This window comes from Planococcus citri, chromosome 3 (genome assembly GCF_950023065.1).
Source record: "Planococcus citri chromosome 3, ihPlaCitr1.1, whole genome shotgun sequence".
In the NCBI taxonomy this organism is placed as follows: Eukaryota; Metazoa; Arthropoda; class Insecta; order Hemiptera; family Pseudococcidae; genus Planococcus; species Planococcus citri.
In genome coordinates this window covers 7642066-7667891 of record NC_088679.1, presented here as the reverse complement: position 1 = coordinate 7667891, position 25826 = coordinate 7642066, and the positions used below count along the sequence as shown (strand labels likewise).

Below are 25826 nucleotides of genomic sequence, written 5' to 3'. Positions count from 1 at the left end.
TCCACCTAGAACATCCTGAAATGCGCATGCGCAAAAAAAATTATAAAATTACAACCATTAAAACCTCAGTTTTATCAGCCCAACACTGCAAATAAATTAGGTAAACCTCTCAAACATCGAAATACCATCCTCCCCAAACCATCGATAAAACTACCCCCACTCAATTGACAAGTGTTTACAACAACTAAACCTCACCCTATAATGTGAAAAGCCACAATTGGCGCATTCAGTTGATCTTACTCGACTTCCGTATTGTTTGAAAACATTTCTAGTTCACGTTTGAAAAAAAAAAACGAAAACGAATAAAAAAGGGGTAACAAGTTGAGCCCATCTTTCGTTACCTTTTTACCTTGTTTCACAAATGTCGTTTCTAACTTTGATAAATGTCAATTTGGCGACTTCCCCCTTTTTTAAAAGTTACCCTACTAAACGAACAGAGGGGCAAAAAAAAAAAAGATTCGCAACGTAATTGAATGTTCTCTAAAGTTTATCATATTGCATCGTCGAGATAAAAAAAAAAAGTTGTTTATTCGATAGAGTTTATTTATTAAAATGAAAATAGCTGAAGAAATTACGAAGAATAAATGGAAACAATACATAGCAAGGTAAATTAAGTAGGGTTTAACAAAGATGGAAGGTATAAAAAATTCATTTTTTTTCACAAAGACTAAGAAACTTATAAATAAAAATACATGAAAAAAAATAATTAACATAAATATACGAACAAGGGTTACATAAAACACAAAAAAAACGTAAACACAATTTTCTTTCGTAAAAAAATTCATATTGAATTACCTAATTTAAAATATTGTAACATCGGGAGGATGAAAAAAAAAAGGATCATATCACTTAAAAGACAGCAGAGAAGATTTGCAAATTATTTTCTCAATCGATAAGAGAATAAAATTTGACCAATATTGCTAGAAAAAAATATCCACCGTGAAAATAGTTATGTAGTGGTTAAGACGCCACCATACATACGAACATATTACAATATTACGAATAGATTACTTTGGTATAAAAAAGAAGATACTTCTCTTCCTCTTGCCGCTGCTCCATAATCTACGACGACGATGAGAGACTAACTAAAAATTATGGAGCATGCCCTAACGAGGAATGATGAGTCCCTAAATGATGAAAATACGCGGCGGCTGCGGCAGCAGCGCCGTAACTTTGGTTAGTAGAAAACGGACTAGTTTGCGGATAATGATGAGTAGTATAAGCTAAAGGATGGAAAAATGGTGGACCGCTGGTAGGAGGAGGTGGAGGGACTGTGGGGCTATTTACATCCATGCCAGGATTTTGTTTTTTCCATTTAGTTCGCCTATTTTGGAACCAAATTTTCACTTGGGTTTCGGTCAACGAAAGCGAAAGGGCTAAGTTCAATCTTTCGCAAACCGATAGGTAACGTGTGGTTTTGAATTTATTCTCTAATGCTACCAATTGCTCGTAGGTGAATGCAGTTCTCGCTCTTCTGGGTTTACCGCTGTTTTTACTGCTCGATTCGGATTTGCCGTTGGATTTCTTACTGCCGGAGATGCGTTTGGAGCCTGCGATGTCGCTGTCTTCGTCTAGGTCGCTCTTGTCGCCTTCGCCGCCGATGCTGACGTCGTCGTCTTCGTCTTCGCTGTATTGTTGGATGTTTTCTGAACCTGCGAAACGATTAGAAGAATGTTACATGTAATTTCAACATTTTAAAGTCTATAATTCATATAAATGCCTTAGAATAAAAACTGGTTTCGAATTTGAGAAGGTATACCTTGGTAGTATCTATTTTTTTTTAGGCTGTATGAAAAAGAAAGGAAGTAGGTCGTTGAACTCGTAATAATACATATAGGTGTAGTTTTTGTAAAATGTTGCCAATCCCTCTCAAAAAAATGAATTGAGCGATAGTCCCAGGAGAAATTATGGAATCAGATTATGTCTGGTCACATCAAATTGGATCCAAAGAATCTTCAGATCCAATTAAATCTGATCAAATCGGTCTAAATAGGTCTACGTGGTTTGATCAGATTTAAAATCAGATCTAATCAGATCTGATCACTTTCGCCAAAGCATAGATGCAGAACAAAAAAGGATAAAGGATAGAAAAATTAAGCATACAGGGTGCCCAGAAATATCGTGAACCCCTAAAAAAGTTTTCTGCTAAATATTTCGGTTGGTCACAGTGAGTGATAATAATGATAGCACATGATTGGCTGTTGGACTGGACAGATAACATTCCACCAATCATACGCATCTATTTCACGTTGCCAACCGACATTTTTAATGAAAAACTTTCTTTGGGGTTCACTATATTTCTGGGCACCCTATACTAACTACAGGGTACCCTTAATTTTTATTGAAATATCAAGGTACATATAAATGAGTCAAAAAGAAAGAATCAAACAAATCAACGATAGGGGTTGCCTCAAAAATGCATATCGTTTTTGAGTAAAAAATTCAGAAAGAGGAAAGGAGGAAATCGCAATATTGCCACTTTGCCAGGTTCTTGTTTTTGTGAAAGAAAAATGTTTTTGCGTCAAAAATATCAACCTAACCTTACCAAAAAAAAATTTAGAACAATGGGAGAAAAGAGGAGACTTTTTGTATTCAGGTATCTTATCGTGAGATGTGCAGACTCCTCTACTTTTCATCTTAAAAAATTCATAATGAGGGTGATTTTTTCCATGAATCAATTTTTTTCATCTATGAAAACATAGGTAAAATGGTTTAACATTTTGGGTACACTAAATTTTTCAAATTTTTGCTCAGAGTATTTCATGAGAAAAACCTCCCAGAAAAACGTATGCATTCAAGTTGATGCTCTTTACATTTCCTTTGGATTTTTTTTCTCATTGAGGAACTTGAAATAGTTTTTTTTCTCAATTTTTCATGATACGAATGAAAGTTCGCGAATTTTCTGGATTTTATGAGAAAATGATTCCCAATTTTTTCATTTTTCCGAAGTCTTAAAAAAAATAATCCCAAGAGCTACTCAATTAGGTTGCAAGAGATGGAAAAAAATTAAAAAATGCAATAAATAAATTTTGATTCTAAATTTGTAATTCCCACAATAGAATTCTTGAAAGATTTCCGTTTTCAAAAAAAAAACCTACTACAATCATTATTTATTTTCCTGTACAAAGCCCCTCAAAACTCAAAAAATCAAGAAAATAAATAATTTTTAAGAATTATTTTTTGTATCAGATTTCTTTTAAGTAAGTCCCTTTCCAAGAAGAAACATCTCTGGGGGCCCGAATAACCTAAGTTCGTTCACTCCTACAAAGTTTTCTAAAATCGAAAAAAAAAATTATAAAAAAAATCAAATGAAAGTGTGATGAAAATATCCCATTTTAATCTCTTTTTCAGAAATAAATCTACCTTGCCAGTTGCCCTCTCAAAAAAATGTTGAGAAATTTTCTCTATTTCTTTTTTAGATTTTTTTTTCAACTCTGAGACTTGCAGATGCCCAACGTAATGTGAGAGACGGAGGTTCAACATTATTTGAGAGGAGAGTAGAGGTTTTTTTTTGAAAAAGAGAACATTTTCACACAAAAGTTGCAAATGGTTTAAAACTGTTTTTGATTTTTTTTTCAACAGCGTCATGTTTAGTTTTATTTTTTTATTTTTTTCAATAAAGAGGGTTACCTAATTCAGAGACGTTGGCCTAAAAATTGAAAATGTTTGAAAAATTGTCATTGACTTCTCTTGTATTTATTTGATTTTTAATTTTTCCAATTTTAGATGGCTCTGAAAGGAATGGCAACACTGCTTGGGGGACTGAACTTGGTTTTACTTTAAGAATGGGGTTATTTAGAATTATTCTAGCCTTTAAATTTAGAATTTTCAATAAAACATTCATTTTGTGCATTAGGTACATTTTTGTGATATTTATTTCAAATTTGAGAGAGCTTTCAGCACTATTAAATTTTCAGGGGGGAGGGAGGAACATGTCAAAATTTCCAGGAATTAAAAAAAATAAAAATCAAGTCATCGATCAATATACTTTCACCAAAAAACCACAATTTTCAAAGTAGAGTCCTCTCATTTTGTGATATACTCACTCAGCAACTGAAAAAAACACCATTGATTTCCCCTGAACTTCTCTTCATTGAGAAGATGGGGGACCCCAAATCGATACTGTAATACACAGACGTGCTATGTCCTTTTGTTCTGTGTATTACAGTATCAAAATCTTTTTCCTAAATCTAAAATGACACAATGAGTACTGTCAAGTAAGGTAAGTTTACTTAATTTGAAATTTCACAACTGATTCATATCAGATTCCTGGTTGAAAACAACTACATATATATAGATAAAGGTTGCGCATACCACAGCGTAAAATCCACAGTCATCCTCTGTTGAAAGGACCATAAGTAAAATTGAATAAGATAAGACATGTGATCCACATAGAACATGTTTGATATGGTAAAAATTTGTTGCTGAAATTGAAAACGAAATCAACAACACACCCACAGCATTTAAATTTAAACCCAAGGAAGCACCGGGAATTAAAGATAAAACATGTCCGGAGTTGACCAACAAGATGCTACCATTCAACTTCAAACATGCACTACTACTAGATGGAAGTATACGTCCCATTGGGGGGGGGGGGGATCTGCTCATATGCTGAAAAAGACGCCAAAACCAGCTGGTTTATTGACATAGGTATTCTAAATATACACGTGAAAAAGCGCTGTTCAGAAGGCGGATTAGTGCACCAAAAAAAATATGATAAAAAATATGCTATGTGAATATTTTGTAGCATATTTTTCTTGCGTAAGGCCACAGTGCTTTCAAATTACCCCTATTGACAAAAATTATGTGATAGCATGCTAAAACGCATGCTTTTATGCATAGCACAAGCATGCGTGAATTTGGACTTTTTTCAAAAAAAGCATGCAATTCAGCCTGCGAATATCATGTGTAAAAGTAATGTTAAAGCATATAAAATGAAATAAAAATTGAAAAAAATGTTGCCCTGGGCGGGGATTGAACCCAGGACCCACAGTTTCTACTTTTCCAAATTACCTAACCCACTCAGCCACTTCGCTGCTTGCAAAGAATGGAGTTATTTCCACATAAATGTTTGCCCTTTTTGTACTTAGGAGAATAATTTAAAAATTTAATAAGTAAGTTCACAACCCACAAGCATTTATGTGGAAAGAACTCAAGTCTTCGCAAACAGCGAAGTGGCTGAGTGGGCTAGGTAACCCGGAAAATAGAAACCACGGGTCTCAGGTTCGATTCCCATCCAGGGTAGAAGTTTTTTTCAATTTTTCTTTCATTTTACATACTTTAACATTACTTTTACATATTCTATTTGCAGGCTGAATCGCATAGTTTTTTTTGAAAAGAGTCCAAATTCACGTATCACGCATCTACACACCTGTTTTTAAGCATAATACGCTCAGTAAGTTTGATCACATGACTCCCACTTTTTGAAGCTATTCTTGTGATAATGATAACAGGCAAACTGGAACTCATATTTTACAAGTGAATTTGAGCGTCATTTTTGCAATTGATCGACTTTTGTGAACTCGTGTTTTAAAATAATGTTTTCTGAAACGAAACGATTCAATATCACAGGAAATGAAAGCATTTGCGCTATTATTTGGTGAGTTTTTACCAAATTTTGACCTCTCAGAGACACTAAAACGATCGTAAAATCCGTCCGTAAGTACTTAGCTTGTACAATTCAGTTCATTGTTCTTCAGGACCACACAAATAACAATTTAAAACTCCGACGCTAAAAAAATTCACCGCAGATCGTTCATAATTGAAGTCGAAACTTGGTCATATGCAGGGAAACGGGCATTTCCCATTTCCTTGCAATCATTATCACGAGAATAGCTCCAATCACGTGATCAAACTTACTGAGCGTATTTTGCCAATAGGGATGTGGTGTGTTTCTTCGGGCTGGGAGAAACCAACTACAAAATACGCCACTAACCTGTTTTTTGGCATATTCTTTGGAGTATTTGCTAAATAACACAGGTAAATGCAATATTTTATGCGAATATTTTAGCATAGTATAGAAATATTTGCATTCAATCTACCACATGTCCCAGTGGTTATAGGTAAGTAGAAAGGTCATTCTCCAACTCAGAGACCCAGGTTCAATCCCCTGCAGAGTCAAAAAAAATTTCATGAATATTGGACATTGGCAGAATTTATCACGTAAAAAAATACGCATGCTGATTAATGAGCAGAAAAGTATTGGAGGAAAGTGTTGCAATTTGCGGTGTTTTTTAGTCGCATATCAGCGGTAGGTTTTCATCCAATGGGAATAGGTACACTATCTCCTTTAAAGGAGTGTGACCACAACGACAATGACTACAAATCCAAGATGAACTTCACAAAATGAGACATATCCTTGGTAACGCTAGAAAGACATCATGCATGAAAGAATCCATCATGGTACCAGACAAAGATCTCATCTACAATACAGATGGATATGTTTGTGTAACTGCAGATGGAGCGTGCTCCAAAAATGGAGATCCGGCTGCAATAACCGGTATAGGAATATGTTTTGCATCAGACTCACCATGGAACACATCAGAAAGAATCCATAGCAATCAATACCCCATCTATCAAACAACTTGGCAGAACTTGTAGCCATCTATATCACAATGATAATACTACAAGAAAAAATGGATACTGTTTTAAAACAAGATGAATCATTTTGGAGGTGAGTAAGTACTTCCAAGAGAGTCATTATATTTGAGTTGAATTTTTTTTTAAGAACAAAAGTTGGTAGCATTATATCAATTGGCATATTTTTAGAGATTCTGAACGTGTTTATGATTTTAGTTTTTAATTGGGCTCCATCTAAAGCCTCCAGCTCCTCCCCAATATAGAATCAATCTTCAAATAAATACCCTCAATTTGAGGGGAGAAGTCTTAGAATCCACGTTTAAAAATATGTTTCTAGAAAAATATTCACAATGTATTTTACCTATATTTTTCAATTAAACCTGTCTGAATTTCCACTCATCATACTCAAGTTCATTACTTGATATAGTCGAAAAATTTTAAAAATTCACTTCTTATTTTAAATTAATTTATAATATGGAGTAGAATCATCGGTGTGAGAAAGAGTGCATTAAAAATAAGTAGGTACCTATTATTATTAAGTCGTATCTACTGCATGAGAATTTCCCCTCATGTTGTACCGCTTCGATAAACTTTCATACGAACATATAGCATAAAATATATTAAATAAAAATACACAACAACATGTATCCACGATTCATTCTCGAAACTGTCATCTTGGCACGCGGAAAATGGAAACCACTCCCTAAATTTAGCCCTACTATTCTCGCACCCCAACGCCAGCCAAATCCAACACGCAGGGCGCAGCGCAGGATTATTAAAAAGCTGCGAAAACGATGACGCTTTGGAAATTCTGTTATCGCAATTTAGATAATCGACGCTCGCGAGAAAAAAAAAGCTCGGCTATGTTCTTTAAATAGGAAAGTACTATGGAAACGAGTATGATAAGTGTATTAAGTGAGATTTCGTATTTAAGTCTACCGAATAAAATTCCAATTGAAACTTAAGCTCGCTTATATCCTCGGATTTGTTTTATTGCGTTTCCACGTCGACTACATACCGCTTCTTATTCGTACTTTTGCAACTTTCACCAACGAACGGGGCAAAAAGCGGTCGCTCGATTCGCTTGTAATTTGATTTCGCGACCGTAAAATTTCTACTAAATAGACTTTTACGACGAGGTTATTTTAATTCGAAGCGGAAAAAAAATTAACCTCTTTTATAACCTTAACAAACGCATTAATAGCTTGTGCGTCGAAAATTAAAATTCAACGCCTAAATGGAAACTAATCTCAGCGTATATGGTTAAAATTGAACATTTTTTTTTCGACAAATTATAAAAGGGATTCGAGTAATTGAATTGTCAATTTGACTCAACTCTCTTACGATGTTTTCGATATAACTTCGAGGATCAGTTTTGAAAATTCAACGAAGTATTCTTGTTCGTAGTTTTAATTTACGTCGAAAAATAATGTAGGTAATTGTAGATAAATATCGACGACGAGGGACGAACTCTTCAGCAGCAGGTATTATTTCAACGCCAACTTGGCACTTTTTAACGTTTGTGTAAAGATTTAAAAAAAAAAAAAAAAGGAAGAGAGGAAGAGAAAAAAAATCAGTACGTTTCTATGGTAACATTTCAGGTTAATACATGTGCAGTGGCAAACAACAGCAATGAAATACATTAGGGGAATTTTCTCAGCCAATCTTTTAGCTGCGGTTTGTTTACCTATACTAAAGGCAAGAAAGTACACTAAAAGAGTACTTACATGGATCAGTGGCTACTGGTAAATTTATATAAAACTCTCTATATAGCTCGGTAAGTCGTCGGTATAGTACTTATATTTGTGTATTTTTCTCTATCGTCTGCTTTCATGGTGCTTTTCGTATTCGGGCTGGCTTTTTCGCGTTAATTTTCTTTCAACCGAAATTACCGAATAATTTTACAGCTTATTTATGTTTTGGCAAAAGAACAAACAAGTTGGAAAAAAAATAGGATACCTGATTGTTATTAGCGAGGCCGACTTTGTCAATGTTCCAAAATGTGTACGTTTAAACTGAAAAATTGTACAATTTTAAATAAAATTATCGCTTTGTACGGTTAATTATGTAAACGCGGTAACGTTTTACCGGTTCGACCGTTGAAAATTAAACGTCCCCAAAATTATCTTCACGCTTCCTACATAATGATTTTGTAATTTTGCACAATGTTTCGTGTCGCTCGTGTTGATCGCGGTTAATCGGTATGATGAGTTTGTTTTTTTTTTTTTTAAATAAGGGCAAGGTGACTTTAAATTGGAACAAAGTAAAAAAGAGTTGAATGAGGGGGGGGGATTTTCAATGTTTCGACAACTTACATGTTGAAAATGTTCGCAAGTGAGAAGTAATTAGGGAGTGATGTATTTTTGCAATGGAATTAATGAAAAAAAAACTCCTCCTGGCGCAGAAATTTCTCTCGAATGAGGAAAAATACGGTTCGTTTTATCCTGAAAATTTCTATTAAATTTTAATAGGGTAATATGAGCGCAGAATAAGAGATTTTTTTCAAGGCCAAATTCTCTGAAGGAATCAAAAAAAGATTTTATTGCAATAAGTCGCGAAAAAATGCTCCTGGCGCAGAAATTTCACTCGAATGAGATGAAATATGGGTTGTTTTATTCCGACAGTTTATCATAGGCCTGCAATCTCTGTAATGAGGTGCAAAAAAATATTCCTGGCGCAGAAATTTCACTAAAATATGCTAAAATGTGTTTTGTTTTTTAATCTAAAAATTTCCATTTCATCTGGGTGGTGATGATAGAAAAGGAGAACGATCTATTTCAGCTCACAATTTCCCGAGGAAATCGAAAAATAAAATTCTTGTGTTTTTTTGCAATTAGCCACAAAAAACCCTCCTGGCGCAGAAGTTTCACTCGAATTGGGAAAATTGTGGGTTAGTTTATTCCAATGACGCATCAGTCCCCAGTATCAATTTAATTTTCTGGAGAGCCTGAAAAATAAATGGCCTTGCATTCTGTATAATGACGAGCAAAAAGATGCTCCTGGCGCAGAAATTCCCATCGAATTAAAAAAAAAATGTTTTATTTTATTTCAAAAATTTCTGTTAAATTTCAACTGGATGGTGGTAGAGACAAAGACGAAATTCATTACCAGCCCTGATTTCCCGGAGAGCACGAAAAATGAAGAATCTGTATTTTTGGCGATGATTCGAGGTGGAAACAAAGCTCCTGGCGCAGAAATTTCACTCCAATGAGGCAAATATGCAGTTCAATTTCAGGCGAGCAGTTGGGTGGAGAGGGAATCTGTTCCTGACCCCAATTTCTCGGGGCGTCTGAAAAGTAAAGGCGTGCGTTCTTTGAGATGAGGTGCGAAAATGCTCCTGGCGCAGAAATTTCACTCGAATGAGGGCAAATTGATGTATTGTTGTATTCCAAAAATTTCTGTTTGATTTCAACTAAGTGATGATGAGGAGAAGAGGAGGTTCATTTTGGGTCCCAATTTCTTGAAGAAGTTGAAGAATCGAAGACTTGTATTTTTTTTGACGAGATACGAAAAAAAAACTCCTGGCGCAGAAATTCTGTTACAGTGAGAGGAAACTTGGTTTGATTAATTTCGATGGTCTTTGTTAAATTTCGGTTGGATGGTCAGGTGAGAGGGGTAGGGATGGGTAGGGATTTGTTCCAATCCTCAATTTTTTGCATTGTTTGAAAAAAAATTGTATTTCTTCAGATGAGGCCCAAAAAATGCTCCTGGCGCAGAAATTCTACTCGAATATGGAAGAATAAAGTCGATTTTATTCCAAAAATTACTGTTTGACTCCAACTAGGAAGTGGTGGGGGGGGGAAGAAGAGTATTATTCCGGGTTCCAACTTCTTAGGAAAACTGAAAAATGAAAGATTCACTTACATACATTTATGATGAAACACAACAGAACTCCTGACACAGAAAATGTACTCGAAGGAGGGAAAAAATTGGTCTGTTTTATTTCAATGTGATTTTTCCAGTTGTGAATGGAAATTTATGCCGCAGTTTGCGATTTTTAAGGGAGCCTGAAAACGGAATTCTTCGCGATGAGGCGTAAATAAATTACTCCTGGCGCAGAAATGTCCCCTATCGACAAAAATTATGCGATAGCATGCTAAAATGCATGCTTTTATGCATAGCAAAATAATATATTTTATTTCAAAATTTTTTGTTTAATTTCAAACAGGCAGTGGTGGGTACAAAAGTGAAAATTCATTCAGAGTACTAATTTTCTAAAGAGCCAGAAAAATAAGAAATCTTGACCCTTTGAAATGAGGTGGAGAAAAAACTCCTGGCGCAGAAATTCCACTTCAATGAGGGATATGCGATGTTCAGTTTCAGGAGGGTGATAAGGTGAAATGAGAATTTGTTTTGGGTCTGAATTTCTTGCAGTGTCTGCTTGAAAAGTAGAAGGCTTGCATTTTTTGCAATAAGACATAAAAAATGCTCCTGGCGCAGAAATTCCACTCCTTTGAGGAATATGAGGTTGGGTGTATTTCGATAATTTCTGTTGAATGTTAGGTTAAGGCCGGGCGGAGGGAGGGTTTGTTCCAGGCCCCAATTTCCTGAAGTGCCTGAAAATTAAAAAGACTGACACTCTGAGCAATAAAGCTCAAAAATTTCTCCTGGCGCAGAAATTTTTCTCGAATAAGGAAAAATAAAATTTGTTTCATTATTGAAATTTCCGTTTGATTTCAATTATGCGGGGGTGGGGGTAGTAAGGGAGATTTATTTCTGGTTCCAATTTCTTGGAGAAACTGAAACATAAAAGAATTGTGCCATATTCTTTGTAATGTGGCATAAAAAAAACTCCTGGCGCAGAAATTTCGCTTAAATGAGGTAAAATGAATTTTTTTTTTATTCTGATCCGACGGGTTCCGTTTAATTTCAACTGGATGGATGGTGATGGGGTAATAGGGAGGTTTATTTCGTGTCCCATTCTCTTGGAGAATCCAAAAATAAAAGGGCCTACATTACTTGCAACGAGACGTAAAGAATTCCTCCTGGCGCAGAAATAATTCTAATCGAATGTCGAAAAATGCGATTTATTTTATTCTATTTCTTTTTAATTTCATTCGAGTGAGGGAGGGGAGACAAAGAACTCAAAAAATCAATTTGTCTAAGAAGTAAATTTCTTAATAGGCCCGAAAAATGAAAAGTCTGAGATTAATAATGATGAATTATTATCAATCTTACGTGTTTACATGTGTTCAATTTTCAAAAGTCATTTAAAAATTTGAAGAGCTCTATTCCAAAGTGCGTTAAGTCATCCCCCCCCCAAAATGCGTTTACAATTTTTGATGCTAAAATTTGTTCTGTTTCAAAAGGTCGGTGCACCTTTCCTTTCTTTGGACATTGAACAATTGCTTGTAGAGAAATTTATTTTGAAAAATCGATGACTTGACCCTTTTTTGAAACAAAAATCTCTGTAAAACGTGCTTTTTTTCAAAATGACTTAACCCTTTTTTGGAATAGAGCTCTTCATTTCTATTTCTATTTTTTTTTATGAAATAAATATCAAGTCTATGAATTAATGATTTTTCTCTTGTTAATTTTTTATGCTGGGAATATGGACAAAATTGCGTTTTCTAGGAGCCTCAATGCCTCTAAATTTCAATACAGCTTCAAGAGGGAACCATGATTTCTGCTGTGATTTCTGCTGTTTTCCCTGTATTTGCACAATAATATGTACTTTGATTTTTCGAATTCAGGAATTATGATCAGCTAAAAACTGAACAAATTGCATTTTGAATGGAAAGAATTATAGAAATAAAAATAGACTCCTCGTTTTCTATAGAACAGGTAGATATCTATCAAGAAATAATATAAAAATGAATCCCGAACTTTTTTCCATTTTTACTCTTCTCCTCTCTATAACAGCTTTATTGACCTTGAAAATGCAGATTGCATGAATCGGTTTTAGGAAAAAAAAAAACAAAAAAAAATCATTTACAAAAACAAACAAATTTGATGTAAAAAAGGTAGGTCCGCCTTAAATATTATTACTTAAGTAACAGTCTTTCTCAAATTAAAACTTCAGAAAATAGGTACAATTTAAAACCACAATTTAGATTTAGACCTACCTACCTAATTTCGAGAACAATGATTAATAATTGATTCTTAAACTCCTTTTCAGTTCTAAAGAAATGGTTACAATTTTTTTCTCGAAAATTTCTTAAATTTCAATAAAAGCACATATCTATGCAGAAGTTGTCTGGCAATTTCAACCTCTCTGCGTTTAAAAAAAAGACCAAAATTCATGATTTTACGAGTATTTTTTTGCATTTTCTTCATACGAGTTCATGGACTTTTTGATGGGCTCATTGTGCAATTGTACATAGATGAATTTATAGGTTCAGTATAGTGTACCTAGGCTACCTATACATATTTAAAGTTATAATACACCTTAAAAAATTACTCAAAACATTTACCAATGATTGGATTCTATAAATCACTCACAAATTTCTGAATTGAACAAAGCTAAATTGAAAAATAATACGAAAATGCTCCATCAATCGAAATTCCAGGGACCAAAATTCACTTTTTGGGCTTTGGAATGAGCTGGAAATTTAAATTCACGTTAAATGGAAGAAGAAACAAATCAAAATTTTACTTTGTATGTAGTTGGACAGCTAAAATTTGGCGTATCCTATTTTCGACACCAGCAATCGATTGAAAATGGTTTCGAGTTATTTCAAGCATTTTGGAATCGTCAGCAGCAGATTTTTAAAGTACCTAGCTGAAAATTCTACTCAATCAAAGATAAAATCCAATTCATTGGTCAAGTCAACTGGAGGATGCTTTCAAGCAATTGTGGAACCTTGATTAACATTTTAGAAATTCTAGATTTAAATGCTCTAAAATTTGTCCAAATGAACTTAAGCTCAACTCCAGTTGAATTGAACAATATTTCAGCTTTTTCAAGTCAAATGGTTGATATCTGCGAGTATTTTTCAATTTTTCAAAGAACAAAAAGCTACAAGTAGGTACATTATTCCGATTGTTTCTTCTTTTCTTGCTTTAAAAAAAAAAAAAAATATGGAAGAAATTGTCAAATATTGAGGTTTTTGAGTAAAAGGAATGGGGGGGGGGGTGTAGCGTCGACTAAAAATTTGTCGACTGATGTGAGAGAAAAATATCAATTTATAATATGTATTCTCATGCCTATGAGAATTTTTATTGGGGGGGGGGGGGGTTGAAGGCCTCGAAGGTGAAATCAGTTGATTTTAGGAGTAAAAGTTTTTGAAAATTTCATCTATGTGTAGATGCCTAAAAACGAATTTTTTAATGCGAGAAGTTTATTTCTTGGTTTTTAAAATTTTAGAATTTGAATGATGTTTTTTTTAGGAAGTTGTGATTCTGAAAAAGACAGAAACCAGGCTCGAGCGAAGTGAGGGTGAAGCCTTTTGAAAATTTGTAATTCAGGAAGCATAAAAAAGGTGTTTTTTTATGTGAGGACGAGAAGTTTATTATTTATTTGGCTTTAAAACTTGATTACTTTTTTGAAAATTTCCATCTTGATCCAAAAAGCTTTCAAAAGTTTGTGTTTCGAGAAGTAAAAAATAATGCTTTTCTTATATTTTACCAGGCCTTCAAGAAAGCACGGGTCTGGGGAAAACTGTCTCATTTGCCCTCCCCCCCTCTCGACAGCCCTGTAGCCAACCACCAAAGAGTAGTTCAATCGCAATGATTCAATTAAGAAATGAAAAATAGCAAAGAATATAATTTCAATCAACTTCAGGGGTTCGAAATAGTGTTCTCACCAAATTTCAGCTTTACAGCTCAATTAGGTTTTAAATTAAGTATTGACTTTTTCTCTCTCTCTTTTAATTTTCAAAAACTCCAAAAAGCTCCAAAAATGAACTTTTTAGCCTTAAATTTTTTCCAAGGGGGATTTTTTTGCATGTCCTTTAAATCCTGGGGTTTATTGGTTCAAAAAAATGAGCCTACCTAATCAGAGAAAAATCTCAGCAGATGCAAATAATTTTTCAATCTATGTAGGTACTTTTTTGACCTGGGGAAAAAGTGTGATTTTTATTTCAAGACTTAGGACGAGGGATAATCTAACCTACAATTTGTGATTTTTCTTGAATACACTTTGCTAATTTCGAGATCGAAGCACTACAGTCTTCCTCCTCTCCACTAACATAATTCAGTGACAAGACAGGTAGGTAGGCAGGTGGGTATGTGAGATGAACTATAGAGAGCACGAGTATCTAGGCTCGAATCAGGTCATAAGAATAGGTGCCTTCTCAAATTCGTACCTGCCTAAAAAAAAAAATGGCAACCCTACATTCTACAAATAAAATATGCTAAAAAAAAATCATCACCGAGTAGGTAGGTACTCACCAGGTCGACTAGCATGAACAGGAGACGTATCCATAAAATCAAGATGCGGTTTCCAACTGTAAGACTGGACTAGAGTATCTTTTATACTATCTTCGAACTGTTTACCGGTAAATTTATTAGGATCTAGGATATTTTCGACGGAAAACGCTAAATTTCTAGATATCTCAGGCTGGCGATTGGTTTTACAAGATTCTTCCATCATGACCGAATCTTCAGTAACTGATCCGGTTGATTGCCTATCCGAAGACGATTTCGCAGCCAGTAATCTTCTTCTAGTGAGATCGACCGGAGATCTAACATCTTCCTCCCTGGTACTACTATTGAATTCTTCTTCCGAGCTAATTCTGTCTCTGTCATCGGTCACAATGACGTGATTACTCACATCGATCGAATCTTCCGATTCGCACGACAGTCGTCTGTTTTCTTCGTAAGACTTATCAAATTTATCCGTATTGTTGGATTCGTCGGAATCCGACTTGGTGTGCTGCAATTTGGTGGATTTAAATTCGGTAGCTGGGAAGGTACGTACTGCAGCTGTTAGCTTTTGATTGTCACATTCGAAAAACGCTGGTTTACGAACTTCGGTTCGTTCGAATTTTAAAAAATTATCTTTAAAGTTATTATTTATTATGTGTTGATTGATGTTATTAGGCGAGAAGGTTTTCAAAAATAATTGATTTTGGTCTCCGATTTCGTTTAGGTCTTTATCACGATGAGGTGCTGCGTATTGATACGTGACAGAGTCGAATGATGCTCGTCGTTCAGAATGCGATTCGGATTCGGTGCTGGAAGAATTTGGACGGTCTTCGCTTTGCAGAAGTCTTTGCATCATCATCATAGTCATCATTGCAGGATTAACGATTCTTTAGAGTGAAAATTTTCCAATGATTACGAATCATAAGGGTATATCTCGAACCAGGCTGGAGTATTTGGAATACTTTTAGGTGGTACATCCATCACATTGTCGAGTTTCCTCCGCAGAGAAAGTTTCCACAATTTCTTTGCAAAGTTAAGGATTAAATAAAACAATCTAACACGTGAACTTTAAAAGAAAAAAATAGATAAGTACTCGAACAAATCAAAATCAAAACTACACAGTTCTTTTTAAAAAAATAACAGGTAAAATTCAAAACCCGTTCCAAGAATAAAATCTGCCGAAAAAAAAGTAATAACTTTACGTTAAACAGCAGCGTAAAAATCGGTTTCGAAAAATTCGATAATGCGAAATTTTTCGCAAAAATCTGACACATCAGTTTCTAAGCACGAGCATCGAGCATTCGATAGTATTTCGTCACTTTGCACCAACTGAATCTTACACTATGGAAAATTCTTTATCGGTCTGAAGGGACGAAAAGACGCCTCCCATTGGCCATCCCTAAAGCCTACGACGTTGTTGATTGGACGTTAATTTTTGGGGTGTGTGAGCCAAAGACGCGACGAAAACGTTGTTGTTATTTTTATCGTAGTAACTCATCTGCGGATTGTTTGCCGTATATATTAACTAATTCTCCTTTTAAACGAGACTATTATAAACTTATCCTCCATTTGTTTTGATTTTTTCCTCACATTTCGTTACGCGCAATCAACCCTCTCTGCGTCTTTTCTGTGCTTATGCTTCTTCTGCTCTGCTCTTCTATTCGCGTTTTGCACGTTTTTTATTTTATGGATTTTTTTTTTTACTTTACTTTTTACAAAAGCGATAACGCGTCGACAAAAAGGTTGCTGCTTTTTCTTACTTTCTTTTTCTCTTTATTTTTTTCTTTCTTTCTTTCTTTGGTAAATTTGATAATAAACGATTTATACGCTGTTGAAATTTTTTCCGACGAGATTTTCATCTAACTGTGTGTGTTTTTGCGTCTAGTTTTTTCGTCTAATAGGTCTAACCGGATATGTAGTTTTTTAGAGCGAGATTTCAAACTCGAATGATAAACATTTTTATAGGCCCAAGTGCTAAAGATTTCTTCCACCTGGAGGGATATATTTTGATAAGCGTTTTCAAAGACTTTAACAATTTCGCCATTTTTTTTTATCCCTTTGTAGCAACATCAGGTTAAATCTAAGTATTCAGCTAGTTAGATCCGATCAGGATTTCTCCGGTGGATCTGAATAGGTCTAAATAGATCTAATCCGATCACAAATTTGATCTGACCCATATCTGATTAGATCTGGTGAGGTTAATTTGAAAATCAGTACAAAGTGATGAAATTCCAGATAGATAAATTGAATGAAAAAGCATCCAAAAGTCTTAATAACGTGTTAAAATAATGTAATAGGTAACTGTTGAAAAACTAATGAGGTGACCGAAATATGCAGAAAAATAGTTGATGAAAATTTACCATAAATACAAATAATAAATATTATATTAAAATGTCTTCAAGACGTTGAAAAGATGCAAAAGCTCTCAAAAATACAATAAGATTATCTACTAAAAATTACTGAAAAGTAATGACATTTTTAGCAATTTTGACAAAATTGAGCAAGAATTGCTCAACCAGTGCTTGCCAAAAATCCACTAAAAATGTTACCTACCTACTGAAAAAATCAAAAAAAAAGCAATGAAATTACAGTGAAACTTGTCAGTACGTGAAAAATAAATAATTTAAATTGAATCAAATAAAATGAAAATAAATTATTTGCATAAATTGAAGTACCTAAGTATACATTTGAAACGAATTAAGTAAATTAAATCGAAACGAAATTAAATGACATAAAAATCGAATTCTGACGAGTCAAAAGCCAACGCCAAATCATTAAGTATATCTATGAGAATCTGATTCATCGCCTCTAAAAACACGTATAAAGGTGGAATCCCCCCCCCATCCACCCAAAGACGTTGGATTTTGAGCAAATTCAGCTGACACCTTCATTTTGAGTTGAAAATGACTCAGAAAAAATTTCAACTCCGGAGGTGCTCTTGAAGGGAAGATACGGGCCCTCAAAGAGAAGGCATTTTCGAAAAAAAAAACGTGTTTTTTCCCGAAACATAATTTCCGAAACTGAGGAAATATTTGGGATTGCAGTGGTGCCAATTTTTTGGTCATTATTGCCAATTTCAAAAAATCGAGAAAAATAGCCCAAAATTCGTGAAATTTTTTAGATTTTTTTGAAATTAGCAATAGAATAATGAAAAAATTAGCACCACTGCTTTTCAAAATGTTTACCCCTGTTTCAGAAATGATATCTTTCAATATTTTGGCATCATTGTTGCAAAATATATGCGAAGGAAAAATGTTCAAAATCATTTGGAACTGAGTCATTTATTTCTTCATAAAATATGTTGAGTATGTCTTCTCTTTGTGGGCTTATACCCCCCTTCAGGGGCACCTGGGTAGCTAAAAAAATTTCATGAGTAACTTTGAACTCAAAATGAAGGTATTTGCTGAAATTGGAAGGATTCTGATCTTTTTTTTAGCAATCTACCCTAATGCTTTGAATTGATCGATACGTACTCGTATTTATCACATTTTTCCATGTCTTTTCCTTCTTTAGTGGTAGAGGTGGCTTCTTTATTCATATTTTATCACCAACTTTGGGTCAGAAATAATTTTATAGGGAAATAATTTTCTAGTGAAAAAACTTTATTCGGAAAGAATTCGTCAATTCGGCAAAGGAAAAATTTTGCGAGAGCCGAGAACTTTCAATACCTAATCAGAAGAATTTCATAGAGATACATTTTTTTAAAAACAGAACTTCGTCAATTCGTCGCCTTCGATTTGGTTGAAATTTGGCTGACTGAAAGTTTAATTTTCAGCTGCTGAGATTATACAATTAAATTTGTTATTACCTATAGAGGAAAATAATCCACAAACATAGCTCTTTCTGTTCTAAAATTGGGAAAATGTTTTGTGCACTCTACACTCAACGTTTGCTACAAGAACTTTCTTACTGTCAATAATATCCAACAAAAATGGCCAGAAATATCCTTCAGAGACGTCTAGAGCTGAAATGAACCTGAGGCAAATGTGATTTTGTCTCCCCTCTGCCTTCCTTAATAAATTCATCATGAAATCCAGATTTCCCCCTTGTGAGAAAAAATCTGAAATTTGGTTTATGTGCTATAAAGTCGACCCCCCCCCCCCCCCGATGATTATGATCATTGTCTAACCGATCTGAAGTCACCCAATTCTGAATCAATTGGGGCATGTAAATCGCAAACCAACAAATTACCATTTTTAAAAAAATTTAAAAAATCATTTAGAAGGGCTCTTCTCGTTTTAGTTTTATTTTCTGCAAACTCCATTTTCGACCTTTTTAGCCTGATTTTCCTGGCAAGGAAACCTCATCAACACGTCTGTTCCTATTTTGCTGAAATTTGGCACTTCTGAAGTGGAGTAATTCCAGTGTGGTGGTGAAAAACTATTTTCTGCTGGAGGCTTCAAATCGTCTTGAAAATGGTCACAATCGATTTGGAGGGTCAATTTTAGGGTATAGGTGAAGTTTTGGACAGTTTTCTTCAGAAATACGTGTCACTGGAATTTTAAAAAAATGTGGAATAGGTACATACCTACTTATTCAACTTGTAAAAAAAATGCACTCGTGAACTCTTCGCCACGGATTCGCGATTTAAACATCCTAATCAGAATCGAAAGTATCGAACTTATGGTAGGATTAAAATTCCAGCTGCCGAAGTTAATTAATAACGCCTTCTTGAGCAATTCCAGTGTGCTGGAGAAAAACTAATTTCTGCAGGAGGCTTCAGATCGGCTCGAAAATGGTCGCAATCGATTTAGAAGGCGGACTTTAGTATTTAAACCAAAAAGATTTTTATCTCGTGGTTTGTTTAACATTAAGAACACCTTGTCAATAGATGAGCTATTTCAGTCATTTTCAAAAATTCGCCAAAATTCAAAAAATCAACTTTGGCAACTGAAAATTTGGTTTTGAGGTGTGGTGATATGAACTTATCTCAGTTTGCCAAATTTCAGCCAAAACTGAGGTATCGAGTGGACGAGGTTTCCTCATTAGGAAAGAATATGCTGGGAAGAATTTCGCAGCAGAAATGTTTCTAGGAGAATTTGAGAAGAAGAATTTTGTGAGCATTTTTCGCTCACCATCTCAAAACCTCTGAGAGAATAAGAGCCTCAATTTTGAATAAAATTTTAAGCAATTTGCAATGATGGGACGTGTTAAATTTGAATCTATCTAGATATCTATGTGCTCATTTTCCGGGATAATGATTAGACTCTTCCCTCTCCCTCGTATCCTAATTTCGGAGCTAATTTTGAAAAATGATGAATAGGTATATAGGTATAGTATGTATAATGTGACGTATCGATTTCTTTCAATTTGAAATCATCAAGCTCGAAAATTTATAAAAGAGAACATTCAGGTAGGGGTACCTACGAGTATAATAAAATTATTACCTATGTACCTACTTCTTCCAGACCAAGACCAATTGTGTATACTACGCAGACTAAAAAAACAAGGAAAACTATCGCCTTATCCATTTGTAAAGTAATTAACGAAACGTATTTGGACAAAGTATTGATTTAATTACGTTATTCGTCGATAAGTTAAACAAGCAAGAAACAGTCGCGGCCCCATCCGTCATCGTGGCCGGCAACATCGTACAATTTAAACGTACTACAAGCAGCAAGTAAAGGTTTGTATAGCTAATTCAACGGATTCTGCGAACAACATTAATACATCGGAGGATTAACGAAAACCGCAGTAAGTCGACCAGCGTTCGAAATTCGAGGGGAGGGCTGGCCCCATTTGTTAACTTGGTCGCTGTGCGCCATGTGTTGACATAAGGCAAACTTTCCCTTTTACTTTTTTTCCTCGAACCTCGAGTTTGCGTTCATCGCCACCGTTCGCTTCTTCGTGTATAGGTACCTAATAATGTATCGGGTATTAAGGAATATAAATTAATTTATTATCATTAAGTATAGAGGCATACACTTGGTGGGTTAGAATTTAAAAGTAGATTTTTTCGTGTAGTTAGGCAGGTAAGTATTTTAGTTAGAAGTGAATTTCGTGAATAATAAATAATTAGCTAGGTAGATATTACATGAATTGTCTTTTTGAAACGAAAGAACGATTTGACAGTTAAAAAAATTACCACTATAAAATATTGGTATAAGATCTCGAAAATCATTCAGCAGTGTTAGGATTACGAATAACTCCTAAAAATAAAATACTCTTCGTGACACGATGATAAATAAAAAATAAAAACGGTCTATTCACATCAAACCGAATAGGATTCGTTGGCGAGTTAATAGCATCTGATGGACCGTTCGAACGAGTCCTACGACTCTCACTATTTCTCCAGCAACACGAACACGTACCATAAAATTTGAATATTTTTTTAAACGTACCCTCTTTCTCTTCTTCAAATTCTACTTTGACTGCGTGAACAATTTTGGAGATACGTAATAACGGATCAGTAGTCATGTTATTTAACTGAGCTTGATCAGTGAAAGCCTCATTCATTCCTAAAATTTGTAGAGCTTCGAATAGGTTACCAGTACACGTCAGGTTCAGTTTGGGTAAATTTAAATTCACATATGAGGGAACAACTTGATCGATTATTTTCTGAAGAATTGAGTGATCTAAAGATGAAATCACATCGTCCAATGTATTCTCGAGTTTGGGCAAAATAATGTAAACAGATTCTTGTTTCTGTTTGAATGGTAATTCGAGAGCTTCGAGGTGTAGGTCTGGTAAATCCGCGTATGGTAATTTGTCTCGAGTTTGGTATAGCATCATTTGGACGTCTACGTCACCACGTCTGGTATGAAATTTTGCCCTTGAAAGATGGAAGAAGTTTACAAACATAAAAATTTGAATATTGCAGCAATAAAAGGATAACTCGTGAGATTGGTTACTCACGATCTAGTCGATTGGTGATGAAATCCGTCTTCCCAAATTAATTTTAAATTCAGACAAGATGCGAGCACAATACGTGCCGAATAATCTAATGATTCAGTGAGGCACTGCGAAATGTCGCCATTTGTATCGTGAGAAACACAACTAAAAATTAGGAAAAAATTTAAATAAAAACTTGTCAGAGACTTAGGCACTGAAAAGCTATATGTATCTACGTGAATTCATTTAGGTACCTACTTACTCGTTAATCATATGTGTGGCATTTTTTGAATCATCTTCAAAATTGACGTTCACAATTTCGCATCCATCGAGGGACTCGATATGAGACACGTAAGATGCTATTAAATTAATATCACTTTGGATAAATATATGATTTTGTATATCGATAACTCTTTCGGCTCGATTTGTTGTTCCCATTGCAACTCTGATAGCAAGCAGCATTTCACTCAAGATTTCGAATAATTCTTGACTATTGAAAACACACAATTAGCTGCTGAGAAAATTTAAGTAGGCCTACATTGCGTTTGAAGTTGATCAGAGAAATTTACCTATAACGAGAGAATTTTAAAAACAATGAAAAAAAGTGGGCAACTTGCTCCAAAATTGGAACTAAAAAATTTGCAAATTTTCAACAAATCACCTTTCAATCTGCTGCGCTGGTAAACTCATAACCTGAGCTATTTCACTTCGTGTGTTACCAGTGGATCCGAAGTAAACTAGCGCCAGAGCTGAGTAAATAGAAATGGGCGAAAATATCACGTTTCCGTCGAGATTATTTTGAAGTAATGAGCGAATCACTGAGCAAGCAAACTCCATCGAAGCATTGGAGATCTCATCCTATTGAGAATAGTAGGTATAAATTAGGTAAGTAAGTAGTTTCAAAAAAATAACCACAAAATAATTCAATTACTATTACCTGCGAGACACTTGTTATTTCCGTTTCGCGTTGATCCGACATGGTACTATTCAAATGAGCATATTCCGGAATATCTAATACCTACCTGCCACTACATCGAATAGTCAACAAGATTTTGCTTCACTGAAATGAGCTAAAACTTTCTCAAGAACAATAAGTATCACACTTGTTTCTAGAATGGAGTAAAATCTTACCTACCTTGGCAAATTTTTATAAAAAAATAACACGAATAATCTCATGTCACATTGAACCATGACTAATATAGATACACCATGGCAAAGAATTATTACGATAATATGGGCCAGCATTGTATGCATAGTCTTATCAGTGTGATAATATAGTGATATTTTTACTATCGACGTTTACATATTTCGATTTCCGAGAAATTTTATTTGAATTGGAAATATTTTTATTATTTAAAAAAAAAAAAATATCTATCAACTTCCAGTTTCAAGAGTGAAGGTTAAAAAAAATGTTTATAACTTGACGAACTTTTCCTGAAAATTGGTGGTTGGAAGGGTCTTATTATTTTTCTTTGATCTTATAATACGTTTTATGAATTTAAATAGTCTCTACACGAAACATAAAATATATCCATTATCAGCTGAACATACAACGTATACAGAGAGGATTTTCATTCATCACTTCGAGTTCGCTGCAAGTTGGAGTACAAAATATTTCAAAAAAAAAAAGTGTTCACTCGTTTCTGTTTCTTTTTAGCGAATTATTTTAAGCGGTTTGTTGATTTGACTATAATATAATAAACGAGGCTTTGTTATTTATTACATAAAATTATTCGAGAAAATTTTATTTTCTCAGCAATTCGTGTTCGTATAATTACCACCCGATGTGAGGAAATTACGTTAAAATGTTGATGTGTTGTAACTTGGGTATTTAAAAAAAAGTACTCGTGCCAGTCTCAAGAAATTGGGATCGTAAAAACTTCGTGTTGATTTTAATAAGTATGTAGAGTGAAGAGTGCAGATGGTTGCTGGGCTATGCCAGGGTTAATACTTGATAGTATTGTGTTTTTTGTTGTTTTTTTTTAAATTAGTGATTTAGGAAGGAGAAGAATAAAAAAACTCGCACGCATTTAGCGTGAGAAGACCGACTTTTCTTCAAATGAAAATCTTTTACAAACGAATTGAATCACTGTTTTTATCCTACTAGTAGAATAAAACACTACTTTATTCACTCTCGCTAGTCGCTCGAGTGATCAAATGCACGTTTTCTTCCCACGTTTGGATAAAATATGTTATTCAACTAGTGAAATACCATTGAAACATATTTCGTACATTACCTAAGTAATTGATCTGTTCATAATCGAATGGAATCATTTACGAACGATTGGCGATTAAATTAATTGATTGATTTCTTGGTGCATCATTCGCAAACAGAACAATTAATTTACGACTGATTCAGATTTGTGAAACATTTTGTATAGAAATTGACCTCTTTTCACTCAACCAACTGGCGATTGAACAAAGTGATTGATTTCTAGGTGAATCATTCGTGAACGAATCGATTCATTTAGGCTACTCAATTTTTGATGAATTATTCGCGAACAAATCGATTCGTATAGGTGTCTCGTTCGCGAACGAATCGATTCATTTACTCAATTTTTGAATTTGATGAATCATTCGCTAACGAATCGATTCGTGTAAGTGACTCGTTCGCGAACGAATCGATTCATTTACTCAATTTTTGGTGAGTCATTCACGAACGAATTGAATTATTTTTTGTGAATCATTCGCCAACGAATCGATTCAATTACTCAATTTTTGATGAATCATTCACGAACGAATCGATTTGTATAAGTGACTCGTTCTCGAACGAATCGATTCATTTACTCAATTTTTGGTGAATCATTCACGAACGAATTGAATTATTTTTTGTGAATCATTCGCGAACGAATCGATTCTTTTACTCAATTTTTGGTGAATCATTCACGAACGAATTGAATTATTTTTTGTGAATCATTCGCGAACGAATCGATTCAATTACTCAATTTTTGATGAATCATTCACGAACGAATCGATTTGTATAAGTGACTCGTTCGCGAACGAATCGATTTATTTACTCAATTTTTGATGAATCATTTATGAACGAATTGAATTATTTTTTGTGAATCATTCGCTAACGAATCGATTCGTGTAAGTGACTCGTTCGCGAACGAATCGATTTATTTACTCAATTTTTGGTGAATCATTCACGAACGAATTGAATTATTTTTTGTGAATCATTCGCGAACGAATCGATTCATTTACTCAATTTTTGATGAATCATTCACGAACGAATCGATTTGTATAAGTGACTCGTTCGCGAACGAATCGATTTATTTACTCAATTTTTGGTGAATCATTCATGAACGAATTGAATTATTTTTTGTGAATCATTCGCCAACGAATCGATTCGTGTACATGACTCGTTCGCGAACGAATCGATTCATTTACTCAATTTTTGGTGAATCATTCACGAATGAATTGAATTATTTTTTGTGAATTATTCGCGAACGAATCGATTCATTTACTCAATTTTTGATGAATCATTCACGAACGAATTGATTCGTAAAAGTGACTCATACGCGAACGAATCGATTCATTTACTCAATTTTTGTTGAATCATTCATGAACGAATTGAATTATTTTTTGTGAATCATTCGCGAACAAATCGATTTATTTACTCAATTTTTGAATTTGATGAATCATTCACGAACGAATCAATTTGTATAAGTGACTCGTTCGCGAACGAATTGATTTATTTACTCAATTTTTGGTGAATCATTCACGAACGAATTGAATTATTTTTTGTGAATCATTCGCGAACGAATCGATTCATTAACTCAATTTTTTATGAATCATTCACGAACGAATCGATTCGTATAAGTGACTCGTTCGCGAACGAATTGATTCATTTACTCAATTTTTGGTGAATCATTCACGAACGAATTGAATTATTTTTTGTGAATCATTCGCGAACGAATCGATTCATTTACTCAATTTTTGGTGAATCATTCACGAACGAATTGAATTATTTTTTGTGAAGCATTCACTAACGAATCGATTCGTGTAAGTGACTCGTTCGCGAACGAATTGATTCATTTACTCAATTTTCGGTGAATCATTCACGAACGAATTGAATTATTTTTTGTGAATTATTTGCGAACGAATCG

The 25826-nt window shown here is 34.3% G+C and overlaps 2 protein-coding genes across 2 annotated transcripts; both read right to left on the bottom strand.

Moving 5' to 3' along the window:
* Window positions 1-549: 549 nt before the first annotated feature.
* LOC135840427 (homeobox protein slou-like) lies at window positions 550-17233 on the bottom strand. The gene is made up of 2 exons (XM_065356959.1): window positions 14911-17233; window positions 550-1652 (listed from the first exon to the last, which is right to left on the bottom strand). Exons 1-2 carry the CDS (start codon window positions 15755-15757, stop codon window positions 1093-1095), a joined length of 1407 nt encoding a protein of 468 aa, XP_065213031.1. The 5' UTR covers window positions 15758-17233; the 3' UTR covers window positions 550-1092.
* Window positions 17234-20763: 3530 nt separating this feature from the next.
* On the bottom strand, window positions 20764-22915 carry LOC135840033 (leukocyte elastase inhibitor-like). Its single transcript, XM_065356346.1, has 5 exons — window positions 22655-22915; window positions 22379-22575; window positions 21980-22207; window positions 21742-21882; window positions 20764-21658 (listed from the first exon to the last, which is right to left on the bottom strand). The coding sequence occupies exons 1-5, from the start codon at window positions 22694-22696 to the stop codon at window positions 21004-21006; spliced, it is 1263 nt and encodes a 420-aa protein (XP_065212418.1). The 5' UTR covers window positions 22697-22915; the 3' UTR covers window positions 20764-21003.
* Window positions 22916-25826: the final 2911 nt, after the last annotated feature.

What these genes read in the sequence shown, in the direction of transcription:
- LOC135840427 (XM_065356959.1), bottom strand. Translation starts at nt 15,757, where the DNA reads ATGATGACTATGATGATGATGCAAAGACTTCTGCAAAGCGAAGACCGT. An exon ending in TGTTCATGCTAGTCGACCTG is followed by an intron (nt 1,653 to 14,910) that starts GTGAGTACCTAC and finishes ATCGTTTCGCAG; the next exon opens with GTTCAGAAAACATCCAACAA.
- LOC135840033 (XM_065356346.1), bottom strand. Translation starts at nt 22,696, where the DNA reads ATGTCGGATCAACGCGAAACGGAAATAACAAGTGTCTCGCAG. An exon ending in AAATAACAAGTGTCTCGCAG is followed by an intron (nt 22,576 to 22,654) that starts GTAATAGTAATT and finishes TATTCTCAATAG; the next exon opens with GATGAGATCTCCAATGCTTC. An exon ending in GCCACACATATGATTAACGA is followed by an intron (nt 21,883 to 21,979) that starts GTAAGTAGGTAC and finishes CCTAATTTTTAG; the next exon opens with TTGTGTTTCTCACGATACAA.